General features: G+C 43.3%; 1 protein-coding gene across 1 annotated transcript in view; it reads right to left on the reverse strand.

The window, feature by feature from the left end:
- LOC126456941 (hemicentin-2-like) overlaps nucleotides 1-13,525 on the reverse strand; it is a 135,670-nt gene that overhangs the window by 40,865 nt on the left and 81,280 nt on the right. The window contains exon 5 of the mRNA XM_050092875.1: nucleotides 2,259-2,448. Within this exon, the coding sequence (XP_049948832.1) occupies nucleotides 2,259-2,448 (190 nt within the window). The remainder of the gene's footprint in view (nucleotides 1-2,258; nucleotides 2,449-13,525) is intronic.

A 13,525-nucleotide genomic window follows, 5' to 3' on the forward strand; every position in this document is an offset into this window, starting at 1 on the left:
GGCCGAAGGCGAAAAATGGGCTCTTGAGGCAACTAAAGAGGCCACAACAGCAAAGAAGAGCTAGAAAAGGAAGAGAGAAGATGAGGAACACAAAATCCAAGAATATAATGCAACTGGAGGGCTCTAAGAACAAAAGAGGTGAGTGGCAGATGAAATGTACCTTTAAACTGAATTTCCCAACAATCAAATTTCCTGACATTTTTATTTCACGCAAAAAAAAAAAAACAATTTGAGCTAGAGGTCTGAAATTTTTGGTGATATTTCAGGATACCATTTGGAGAAAAGTAGGCTACAGGCACCAGCTTACTATCACCAGGAGGAAAAATATACCCTTATTAATTATAAAAAATTACCTTAATTTTGATTGTGTAATTTATGTATTTATAGTATAAAAACTATTGATTGAAATCATTTGATTTAATTCTGCTTGTTAGATAACAATAACAAAAATGTGATCACAAAGTTTTAAGCATCTAGTTGATAAGTCTATAGACTTCGAACATAGATTGGCAGGAAAAATTTTAAATTACTGACCGACATAAATGTTTATATAATAAAGTTTATATCAAAGCTATTGTGATTATTCTTATACCAAAATCTTCATCCTTAAAACACTTTCATTGTCCTAAAATATCTTTGTATTCAGAGTTCACATTATGCAGTTAGACCCTCATAAACTTTATGAAAATTGCTACTGTTTTTCCAGCGGTTTACTGGCAAGTTACCTTGAGACTGACGAGACTGTAGCGATTATAAACATCCTATAATAACGGGTATGTAATACAATAAACTACAATGTGCGTATGAAAAACTGGGGACCACGCATGATGTGTATCACATTTGTTGACTACAAACCTGATTTCGAGGAGGAACATTCCGGAATCTTGTATGGCGAAAGCTTTGCATATTCTGAAGGCTTTCTACAGTGGCTAGACGAAACGTACCACGTGATTATAACTGACGTGTAGCTACCCACGGAAACCCAGTATGGGTTGTAATTACCGTATGGTAGTGAAACCTGGTAGGTTTGCTTACACGTTAATGCGGAACCGATTTACGCTGGAAAAAAATTGGTTCCACTTATGGTCACCAGGCGCAACTCCGGCGCTGTACAGCATTTCGGCCGGCCGAAAAGGCCATGCGGTTCTAGGCGCTGCAGTCTGGAGCCGCGAGACCGCTACGGTCACAGATTCGAATCCTGCCTCGGGCATGGATGTGCGTGATGTCCTTAGGTTAGTTAGGTTTAACTAGTTCTAAGTTATAGGGGACTAATGACCTCAGAAGTTGAGTCCCATAGTGCTCAGAGCCATTTGAATTTGAACAGCATTTCGTCGACGTCTACGGGGCTCAGACTGAACAAACTGTGTTAAGTGGCGGTTAATAATAAAATTAACTTGTGTCTTTCTTACTTATTTGACCTTTTCTGCCCATGTCCTGTTATTAATTCATTACATATGGAACATTGCCGTACATCTTTCTTGCATTCACAGCGCCAGATTTGCACGTGGTGGCCAAAATTGGAACTAATTCTTTTCCCATCGTAAACCTCTTCTGCATTAGTGCAATGGAACATCTATAAAGTTTCGATGCCATACGATAATTACACTATAAAGTGTGAGTAACTGCACTTTAAATATAACCACCTGGTAAATCCACAACTACAACCTTCACACAAATGCAATTAAAATAGAATGGGAATGAAAGTGAAGTTGCACAAGAAAATATGAAAACCCTACTGTCGAGGGGAAAATTGGTGGCATTTGTTTTTACATACAATCAGGGTATGATCATTACCGATTGTAACTAAATCGACAAAGAAGTAGTCCTTAGTACGTAACATTACTCGTCTGCTTCCACAGAATGTTGGAATCGACGTGACCAAGAGAAAAGTGCTGGTACACCAGGAAGATGCGGCTGTTCACACAACAGTCGCCGTGCTGCGAACGGCACAAGCGCTCTTTCGGACTACTCTAATACCCACCCTGTCCACAGATTTAGACTCGTGTGATGTTTTAGCTGAATTTTAATCACAAACAACTGCTTGAGAGCTGAGAAAAAATCATCTATTGAAGGACGTATCTTCTCTGAGAACAAGAATTGCGAAGAGTCTTTGTAAAGGGCTAAAAAATAATGAAATCTCACATAACTTAATCAACTAAGTGCAGAGTATACTAGACTGAAAATAAATATCTGCTTTTATAAAATAATAATTTAATATTTCTAACCTAACTGGTCATTCCAGCCTCAAACAAACTTACCGACGACAGAGAAATGTATCGTGTGTCGGCCGTTTGCCACACCGGGGAAATAACAGTAGTAGATGCCCGAATCCTCCTTTAGCACTGAACTTATCTTCATATCCAGTGTATCAGACTGATTGTTCATCACTCCGCTGACACGGTCAAACGTGGTGCTTGTGTCCGTCTCGAGTCCATCCCGAGTAAATACCTGTTGACAAGATTGATATAATCACCTGACTTAATGGTGATATGCGATGCAAGTTGTTATTAGTATAGAGAGGCTGTTGTGAGACACTGACATATCGACATTACGTATGTTTACAATGTAATTTTATAGTGAGCAGCACATCGCCAAGCAGTTATCATGTAGGTGGAAAACACATGTCCTATGAAGACTGTGACATTACACACAGAAAGCTCGCGCCTGAGATGTGTATGGCCCGCCGTCTGTCAGTGTGAAACCGCTAGCGCACTTTGATGCGTCGAACTGTCTAGTGACGGTATTGGGGTGTTCATGTGCACGGGAAACCCAGGACAGGAAGATGGCGCCAAGTCTACTGTCTTTCTAATGTGTAGGTGTACCTGATTACAAACATAGTTGCAGAGTGCACTATATGTCACGTTAAAAAGCAGGATGCAATGATCAGTTGAATACCAATTTTATGCAGGTCACATACAAATCACTAAAAACACGTACACAAACTGAAAAAAATACATAAAAGACAAATAATTATGAATTAATAACAATTTAAAAAGTGTCACAACTGCGAACAAAATGTCAACTTAATGAGATCTTCGAGACTCATCTCGACACACAGGCACACACATGCACCCGCACATCCTTGTCAGCATTCAAATATTTCATTAAGAAATGATGATTATTTACAGATCAAGACAAAATTAATCAAAAAGATAAGATAGCTGCAAGTAACAGGAATGTGGTATGTTCAAGTAGACGTTAGTACACACAAATCTATATTTTTGGTTGTTTTTAGTTTTTAATAGTTTTTCCCACGTTCGAAAGAGTGCTGATACCTTAACTGTCTGCTTGATTAATGAAAACCGCACCAAGTGCTACTGAGAACTTTACTGAGTCCACCACCGATTTCGGTCTTTACATGGGGCGAGGTAGCGCAGTGGTTAGCACACTGGAATCGCATTCGGGAGGATGCCTTTCAAACCCATGTCCGGAAATCCTGATTTTTCCCTAAAACGTTTCGCACAAATTCCAGGGTGGTTTCTTAGAAAGGGCAAGGCGATTTTCTTCCACTTCCTTCCCTAACCCGAGCTTCTACTCCGTATCTAACTGCCTCATTGGCGACGGGACGTTAAACATTAATTTCCTCCTCGGCTTTTACGTTAAGCCATTTTCATGTGCTTTTCAAAATCGACATAAATCTGATAGACGAATAAATAATGTATATAATAGAAGACGAAAAAACTTGGCTCACACATGTACAGTGTAAGTATAAATAGATGATACACTTAAGCACCAAAGAAACTGGTATACGCACACGTATTCATATGAAGAGATGTGTAAACAGGCAGAATACGGCGCTGCGGTCGACAACGCCTAAGTAAGACAAAAAGTGTCTGCCGCAGTTGTTACATCGGTTACTGCTGCTACAACGGCAGGTTGTCAAGATTTCAGTGAGTTTGAACGTGGTGTTATAGTCAGCGCACGAGCGAAGTGCGGATTTTCCAGTACGACCATTTCACGAGTGTACTGTGAATATGACGAATCCGGTAAAACATCAAATCTCCGACATCGCTGCAGCCGAAAAAAGATCCTACAAGAATGGGGCCAACAATGACTGAAGAGAATCGTTCAACGTGACAAAGTGCAACCCTTCCGCAAATTGCTGCAGATTTCAATGCTGGGCCATCAACAAATATCAGCGTGCGAACCATTCAACGGAACATCATCGATATGGGCATTCGGGGCCGAAGGCCCATTCGTGTACATTTAATGATTGCACGACACAAAGCTTTACGCCTCACCTGGTCCCGTCAACACCGACATTGCACTGCTGATGAATGGAAAGATATTGCCTGGTAGGACCAGTCTGGTATCAAATGGTATCGAGCGGGTGGACGTGTGCGGGTATGAAGACAACCTCATGAATCCATGGAACCAGCACCCGCGCGGGGTAGCCGCGTGGTCTATGGGCCTTGCCACGGTTCCCGCGGCTCCCCCCGTCGGAGGTTCGAGTCCTCCCTCAGGCACGTGTGTGTGTGTTGTCCTTAGCTTAAGTTAATTTAAGTTAGATTAAGTAGTGCGTAAGCCTAGGGAACGATGATCTCAGCAATTTGATCCCACAGGAACTAACCACCAACAAACATGGGCCCTGCATCTCAGCACGGGGTTGTTCAAATTGATGGAATCTCTGTAATGGTGTGGGGCGTGTGCGGTTGGAGTGATATGGGACCCCTGATAGGTCTAGATACGACTCTGACGGGTGACACGTAGGGAAGCATCCTGTCTGATCACCTGCATCGCCGCGCGGAGTGGCCGCGCTGTTTTGAGGCGCCATGTCGCGGGCTGCGGGGCTCCTCCCGCCTGAGGTTCAAGTCCTCCCTCGGGCCTGGATGGGTGTGTTCTTCATAGCATAAGTTAGTTTAAGTAGTGTGTAAGTCTAGGGACAGATGACCTCAGCAGTTTGGTCCCTTAGAAATTCACACACACATTTCACCTGCATCTGTTCATGTCCATTGCACACTCCGACGGACATGGGCAATTCCAACAGGACAATGCGACACCCCGCGATTCCAGAATTGCTACACAGTGGTTCTAGGAAGACTCTTCTGAATTTAGAAACTTCCGCTGGCCAACAAACTCCCCAGATACGAACATTATTGAGCACATCTGGGATGCCACGCAACGTGGTTCTCAGATGACATCCTCCAACCCCTCGTACTCTTACGGATTTATGGACAGCCCTGCAGGATTCATGGTGTCAATTTCCTCCAGCACTACTTCAGACATTAGTCGAGTCCATGCCACGTCGTGTTGCGGCTCATCTGCGTGCTCGTGGTGGCCCTACACGATATTAGGCAGGTGTGCCAGTTTCTTTGGCTCTTCTGTGTAAAAGATTGAGCAGTGCAACAGTAATTCCAAATAATGAAAAAGAACAAGTCATGTGGATTTTAGAAAAAATGATATGCTCAATGACATCGTGAGAAAAGTGGGGACGTAAGGATTACAATCTCCAGATAAAAGGCTGTAACAGATCGTGCAGACACGTCTCGATCCCTGAGTCAACAGATGCGGCCGTATGCAAGACAACAACCATCTGCACGAACAGTTCGACGACGTTTGCAGCAGCATGGACTATCAGCTCGGAAACCATGGCTGGGGTTATCCTTGACGCTGCATCACAGACAGGAGCGCTTGCGATGGTGTATTCAGCGACGAATCTGGGTGCACTAATGGCAAAACGTCATTTTTTCGGATGAATCCAGGCTCTGTTTACAGCATCATGATGGTCGCATCCGTGTTTGGCGACATCGCGGTGAACGCACACTGGAAGCGTGTATTCGTCATCGCTATACTGGCGTATCAGCCGGCGCGATGGTATGGGGTGCCATTGGTTACAAGTCTCGGTCACCTCTTGTTCGCATTGACGGCACTTTGAACAGTGGACGTTACATTTCAGATGTGTTACGACCCGTGGCTCTACCCTTCATTCGATCCCTGCGAAACCCTACATTTCAGCAGGATAATGCAGGACCGCATGTTGCAGGTCCTGTAGGGGCCTTTCTGGATACAGAAAATCTACGACTGCTGCCCTGGTCAGCACATTCTCCAGCTCTCTCACCAATTGAAAACGTCTGGTCAATGGTGGCCGAGCAACCGGCTCGTCACAATACGCCAGTCACTAATCTTGATGAACTGTGGCATCGTGTTGAAGCTGCATGGACAGCTGTACCTGTACACGCCATCCAAGTTCTGTTTGACTCAATGCCCAGGCGTATTACGGCCGTTATTACGACCAGAGGTGGTTGTTCCGGGTACTGATTTCTCAGGATCTATACACCAAAATTGCGTGAAAATGTAATCAGATGTCAGTTCTAGTATAATGTATTCGTCCAATGAATACACGTTTATCATCTGCATTTCTTATTGGTGTAGCAATTTTAATGGCCAGTAGTGTAAATTCATTCTTAGTAACAATATGCTTAGTCGCTGCTGCTGCATGCTGCTGCGCATTGCTGTAACCCACATGGCAAAGGGTAGTCATCTAAAGAGGTGAATGCAAAACAGAGACCTTGACACGACAACACGTCATGTACTCTAATCCAGTAAATTCCGTTCCACAAGTCAGATTCTGTATCACTTGTAATTTCTTGTTTAAAAACGCAGTCAGATAGCTTAGGTATCCATTGTTAGAGGTTCATTTGTTCGTGTAGTTTTTCATATTCAAATACGCAGTCAAATAGCTTACCCAAATACTAGTTTTAAGTTTTCATGTAACAATCTGCTGAGGGCTTAAGTGACAAGACGCACACAGTGTCAATCAGGTTAGATTCCGTTTACTGATATGTCAGGTTCCTTATCGAGTCACTTTTCATTAACGAACGTATGTATATTTGTTGTAGCTACACACATATTAGTTGCATATACGTTACAACCTTCAACTTGCACTTGTTTCTTTATCCCTAATCCCCAAATAATTCTACAGTCAGTAGATAGATAAGCATATATATGAATGTTGTTAATTTTTTCCTTCTGGAACAAAACTGAGTTTTAAAATAATTAACATGTTAACTTCACTACATTAGTACACAGGTTTCATTTTAACCTAACGGTTAACAATATTCCAATAAAACTACAAAGTTTATTGAATTTTAACTTATTATTTGATTAAAATCTTCAAAATATTGAGCTGGAAATATGTGTGGCTCACACGATAGTCATGTACTGAGAATGCGGCGCATCGGTACTAAAATGTTGCCAATCACTGTTTTAGATGCCACTACTACATTTGACTGTTACGAACTGAATGAAACACTACTGACCGTTTCGAAACTCCGTCAGTTTCTTGAGGGTACAATGCGAATACAGGAAACCAGATGGGTTCCTTATTTCTAGACTTTCAAAGAGATTGAAAGTTTACCGTCTAACCTCCTTGCCTAGGGACGCCAGATGAAAGTTGATGTCGTCAAGCCCTGAATGAAAATTGCGCAACGGATATCTGGGGAGGGGAACTTGAGAGCGCTACCTAGAGAGCGTGCCCTTTCTGTGCGATACTAGGCAAGGGGCTGGAGGGCTTACACGCTGATGTGTGGGTCCCTGCATTCTATAGCTTTTATTTTAAATAAGTTCCTTTAACTTGACTTCTTTGTGATTTTTAAGGTATGTTAAAGATTGATGACAGTTGATTACTTATTTATTTTAAACATTATCACTCGACTTTAAAGCGATTGCAGCAATTGTTCCAGTTTACAGATATTACAATTTTTACAACTTATAGCTCGGGTATATTATATACTAATCTGCACGCACATTTCTACGGGTAAGACGGAATTGCGTTGGCCAAATGTATACCACCAAAGTCTCCCAATATTTTACATAGGACATTCACTATGTGAGGGGGATAACGGGCAAACTGGGGACCATATACTTTAACACAGGGGGTCAAATTTCCGGAATTAAACGAGCGCATTCATTTCCTTACACAATCCGAAGCTGGAAATAAAAGAATTAGTACAAATATTCAAATACCTCTCTTCCACGCGTGAACATTGAGACAGACGGACTGAGGGCACGTCTGCTCACTTACTCGTCTTCTGTAACCCTCCTTGAATATGGCGGGCACCCGGAGGTCTTCCTGGGCCCCGGTGGAGGGGGTGGTCGAACCACTTGGCCGTGACCAACATCTCCACCCCAAATCTTATGACACTGGAAAGTCTTTGATTTTTACCTGCCTGTGCTGTCTCTCTGATCCCCTACCCAGGAGTAAGGTTGGCACTACTGTACTACAGAACTACTTCCCAACAAAGATTTGGCCCCGCTTTACGGAAATGTGTGAGGAGGTTAGGAAAGATCATCTGCAGATTCACATTCACGTACAAGAAATGCATAATACACAACACATATAAATAGGTATTATGAAGCCTGATACGTTTCTTTCCACCCGTCCACATGGGTTCTGTTGCACCCGCGGCCGGCCGCGCCGTGTAATAAAATTGGCTGCGGAGCCGCCTCTGTTTCTATTTCCCGGTGCGAGCGAGCAGCGGATCCTGCTGCTTATACAGCGGAAACTACTGTACCGTTTCAAGATGTCTATTCAACATTGTCGCAGTGCACATCTTCCTTTGTTTGATACTAGATTATGGACTTCTTGACAGATTACATTAGCCTGCATGGAGAACCATCAACTTACAAAGAAATAAAATATAATGCGCTCATGGCAATTAACGGCATGCTACGTGGTGCCAAGTAGCTAGTTGCAGTCGCCTAATATTCACAGAAGATACATTTATCGTTTGCAAAACTGCCCAAATATATTTTTTTTGTAGCTACTTAGTATGCGATAAAACTCGCCACTGTCTAACAGAGCTCCGTCGCACATTTAACGAAAATCAACATACAAGTGAAAAACAAACGCTGAACGATGCAAGAATCAGTGTAAGGAGAACAATGGGAGAAGCATTCAATGAAAGTAAAGTTTTGCGAACCCACCTCAGTAAAAGTTTTTGTCTTAATATCGCTAAGCATGTCGAAATCATCTACCCAGTCACTCAGTGACAGTGTGGTCAAAACGGTTTCACTGTGGAGAATCATAATACGATTCCCCGTTTCAGTCATCATACAAATGCCCAAATTGCACATGCTGAGATAAGTGATCGCGGAACAGAAAAGCGGTTACAATCGCTTAAAAGTGGAAAGCCATGTGGACTAGATGAGATCTCTCTAATATTCTACAGTGATTAAGTGAAAGAACTTGCTCCGTTTCTAGAAGCATTATTGTAGATGCATGAAACTAAAAGCCTATACCACTCACCATGGACTAGATGAGATCTCTCTAATATTCTATAGTGATTACGTGAAAGAACTTGCTCCGTTTCTAGCAGCATTATCGTAGATGCACGTAACTGAAAGCCTATATCACTCACCTATTATGACGTTTTTAGAGAACTAAAATCTCCTCTGCATAAGTCATCTAGGATTTCGAAAAAAGAGATCTTGTGAAACTCAGCTCGCTCTGTTCCCCCAGCGCTGTAGACATGGGCGCTAGGTTGACTCTATGTTCCTTGACTTCAAGAAGCCATTTCGCACAGTTTCTCATCGAAGTTTAGAGGGAAAAAATACGAGCACACAAATATCTGACAAGATTTGCGACTGGATACAAGACTACCTTGTACACAGAACTCAACACGTCGATCTTAACTGGAAAAAAAATCTTAGGGTGACTTAGGGTGCATCCCAGAGAAGAGAGAAGAGAACCGTTACTTTTTGCCGGCTGCTATGGTCGAGCGGTTCTAGGCCCTTCAGTCCGGTACCGCGCTGCTGCTACGGTGGCAGGTTCGAATCCTGCCTCGGGCATGGATGTGTGTGATGTCCTTAGGTTAGTTAGATTTAAGTAGTTCTAAGTCTAGGGGCCTGATGGCATCAGATGTTAAGTCCCATAGTGCTTAGAGCCATTTGAACCGTTAGTTTTTACAATATATATTAGGTTGGTGCATAACTTCGTAGCGTTTTTGTTTTGTATGTTGTTATTGCTTTCTATGCGTTTATTTATAGATTGTCATTTTTATTTTTAGTTCATTGTTGCTATTTGAGTTCACATATTGCCATTTTGTCTTTTGGAGATAGTGAATGGAGCTGTGGACGCTAGAGAATGGAGGCAGCCACAAACATCTACGCCGTGTATGGGGATAATGCCATTAGACAGAGCAAGTAAAAGTTTCCTTGTTTGAAGAAGGATGGTTTTGACATTAGTGGCTCTCCACGTTCAAGAAGACCATCGAGTTTGATGAAGATGACTTAAAAGCATTAATCCACAATGATCCACGTCAGGGTACTCGAGAACTAGCAAATGTGATGAACTGTGATCATTTCACCACCGTGCAACATTTGCATGCAGTGGGGAAAGATTAAAAATCGGGTGTGTGGGTACCGCATGCACCAAACCAAAATCACAGAAATCAGTGGGTGGCCATTTCTGCATCTCTGTTTGCTAGTCATCTATTGGCACGTGAACAACAACGACCATTCCTATCCTGTATCGTTACAGGTTACGAAAAATGGTGTCTTTATGCTAACATAAGGAAAATAAAGACGGTTGAGCCCAAACAAAGCAACAACTCCCCATATAAATTACCTGCATGCATCCATAAGGATAATGTTATGCACCTGGTGGAACAGCGACGGTGTGGTGTAGGCCTACTACGAATTGCTTCCCACTGCTGACATTTATTGTCAACAACCGAGTCGTCTTGCAGACGCAATCCATGAAAACGACCAGCAAGACTGCTTGAAGTGTGGGACTCGACGACAACGCCCGCCCGCATGCTGCGAGACTGACAAAAAACATTATACAGGAGTTGGACTGGGAAGTCTTTTCGCACCCACCTTATTCACCTGATATTGCACCATCAGACTTTCACCTTCTCCACTCTCTCTATCGAACAACGTTCAAGGATGAAAATGCGCTACGAACATAGCTCGATGAGTTCTTCGCCTCAAAATAACATGATATCTACAGTCGCGGAATCGAGAAATTACCGCAGCATTGGCAGACTGTTATAAATAATGAAGGAGAACATATTATTGACGACTAAAGTCTGTGTTAGCTGTACCTATTGTGAAACCTCCTGGTCCTGGCGGTGGTTCGAGTCCTCCCTCGGGCATAGGTGTGTGTGTTTATCCTTAGGATAATTTAGGTTAAGTAGTGTGGGACTGATGACCTAAGCACTTAAGTCCCATAAGATTTGACAAACATTTGAACATTTTTTTTGAAACTTCCTGACAGATTAAAACTGTGTTCCGGACCGAGACTTGAATTCGGGACCTTTGCCTTTCCGCGGGCAAGTGCTCTACCATCTGAGCTACCCAAGCACGACTCACGCCCCTTCCTCACAGTTTTACTTCTGCCAGTATCTCGTCTCCTACCTTCCAAACTTCACAGAAGCTCTCCTGCGAACCTCCTGCGAAGCTGTGAGGACGGAGCGTGAGTCGTGCTTGGGTAGCTCAGATGGTAGAGCACTTGCCCGCGAAAGGCAAAGGTCCCGAGTTCGAGTCTCGGTCCGGCACACAGTTTTAATCCGCCAGGCAGTTTCATATCAGCGCACACTCCGCTTGCAGAGTGAAAATCTCATTCTGTACCTGTTGTGTTTAGCAAAGTTATCGGAAAACGCTACAAATGGCTCTGAGCACTAACTTCTGAGGTCATCAGTCCCCTAGAACTTAGAACTACTTAAACCTAACTAACCTAAGGACGTCACAACGTCCATGCCCGAGGCAGGATTCGAACCTGCGACCGTAACGCTCGCGCGGTTCCAGACAGAAGCGCCTAGAGCCTCTCAGCCACTCCGGCCAGCGAAAAACGCTACAAACTTACACACCAACCTAATATAAACGATCCAGTAGGTCACTCGGAAGGTCCCTAAAACTGTTCGCAGATGATGCGTTTGTCATTAAGAAGGTACCAACTTCAGAAAATCTTAGCGAACTGCAAGAAGTCTGTAGAGAATTGATGACTGGTGCAGTGACTGGCAGTTGACCATGAACGTACATAAATGTAGCAAAATGCTCATACATACAAGAAGAAATACGCTACTGCGCAATTGCACTACTGCTGGAAAACTTATCAATACACTGACTGCTGTAAAATTGCTAGGGGTAACCACATAGTGCGACTTGAACTGAAATGACCACATGAATCAAAACTAGGAAAGGCGGATGCTAGATTGAGATTTATAGGAAGAACCATCCGGTCTCCGTAGCGTAGCACTAGCGTTACTGCCTACCACGCAGAGGGGCCCGGGTTCGATTCCCGGCAGGGGACTGGGTGTTGTGTGCCCTTCATCATCATTTCATCATCATTGACTCGCAAGTCGCCGATGTGGCGTCACCTAAACAGGGCTTGCAATACGGCGGCCGAACTCCCCCGAATGGGGCCTCCCGGCCAACATTGCCATACGATCATTTCATTTCATAGGAAGAATCTTAGGGAAACCGCGAAGCAAGTTGCTTATAAAACAGTTTGTACAGGGGATCTCAAGTTGATTCCGTATTTCTATATTTCCGGAAAGCTTTTGACACCGTTCCTCACAAACGACTTCTAATCAAGCTGCGGGTCTATGGGGTATCGTCTCAGTTGTGAGACTGGATTCGTGATTTCCTGTCAGGAAGGTGACAGTTCGTAGTAATAGACGGCAAATCATCGAGTAACACTGAAGTGATATCAGGTGTTCCCCAGGGAAGCGTCGTGGGACCTCTGCTGTTCCTGATCTATATAAATGACCTGGGTGACAATCTGAGCAGTTCTCTTAGGTTGTTCGCAGATGATGCTGTAATTTACCGTCTAGTAAGGTCAACCGAAGACCAGTATCAGTTGCAAAGCGATTTAGAAAAGATTGCTGTATGGTGTGGCAGGTGGCAGTTGACGCTAAATAACGAAAAGTGTGAGGTGATCCAGATGAGTTCCAAAAGAAATCCTTTGGAATTCGATTACTCGATAAATAGTACAATTCTCAAGGCTGTCAATTCAACTAAGTTCCTGGGTGTTAAAATTACGAACAACTTCAGTTGGAAAGACCACATAGATAATATTGTGGGGAAGGCGAGCCAAAGGTTGCATTTCATTGGCAGAACACTTAGAAGATGCAACAAGTTCACTAAAGAGACAGCTTACACTACACTCGTTCGTCCTCTTTTAGAATATTGCTGCGCGGTGTGGGATCCTTACCAGGTGTGATTGACGGAGGACATCAAAAGGGGGCAAAAAAGGGCAGCTCGTTTTGTATTATCACGTAATAGGGGAGAGAGTGTGGCAGATATGATACGCGAGTTGGGATGGAAGTCATTATAGCAAAGACGTTTTTCGTCGCGGCGAGATATATTTACGAAATTTCAGTCACCAATTTTCTCTTCCAAATGCGAAAATATTTTGTTGAGCCCAACTTACATAAGTAGGAATGATCATCAAAATAAAATAAGAGAAATCAGAGCTCGAACAGAAAGGTTTAGGTGTTCGTTTTTCCCGCGCGCTGTTCGGGAGTGGAATGGTAGAGAGATAGTATGATTGTAGTTCGATGAACCCTCTGCCAAGCACTTA

Source organism: Schistocerca serialis, chromosome 2 (assembly GCF_023864345.2).
Source record: "Schistocerca serialis cubense isolate TAMUIC-IGC-003099 chromosome 2, iqSchSeri2.2, whole genome shotgun sequence".
Lineage (NCBI taxonomy): Eukaryota > Metazoa > Arthropoda > Insecta > Orthoptera > Acrididae > Schistocerca > Schistocerca serialis.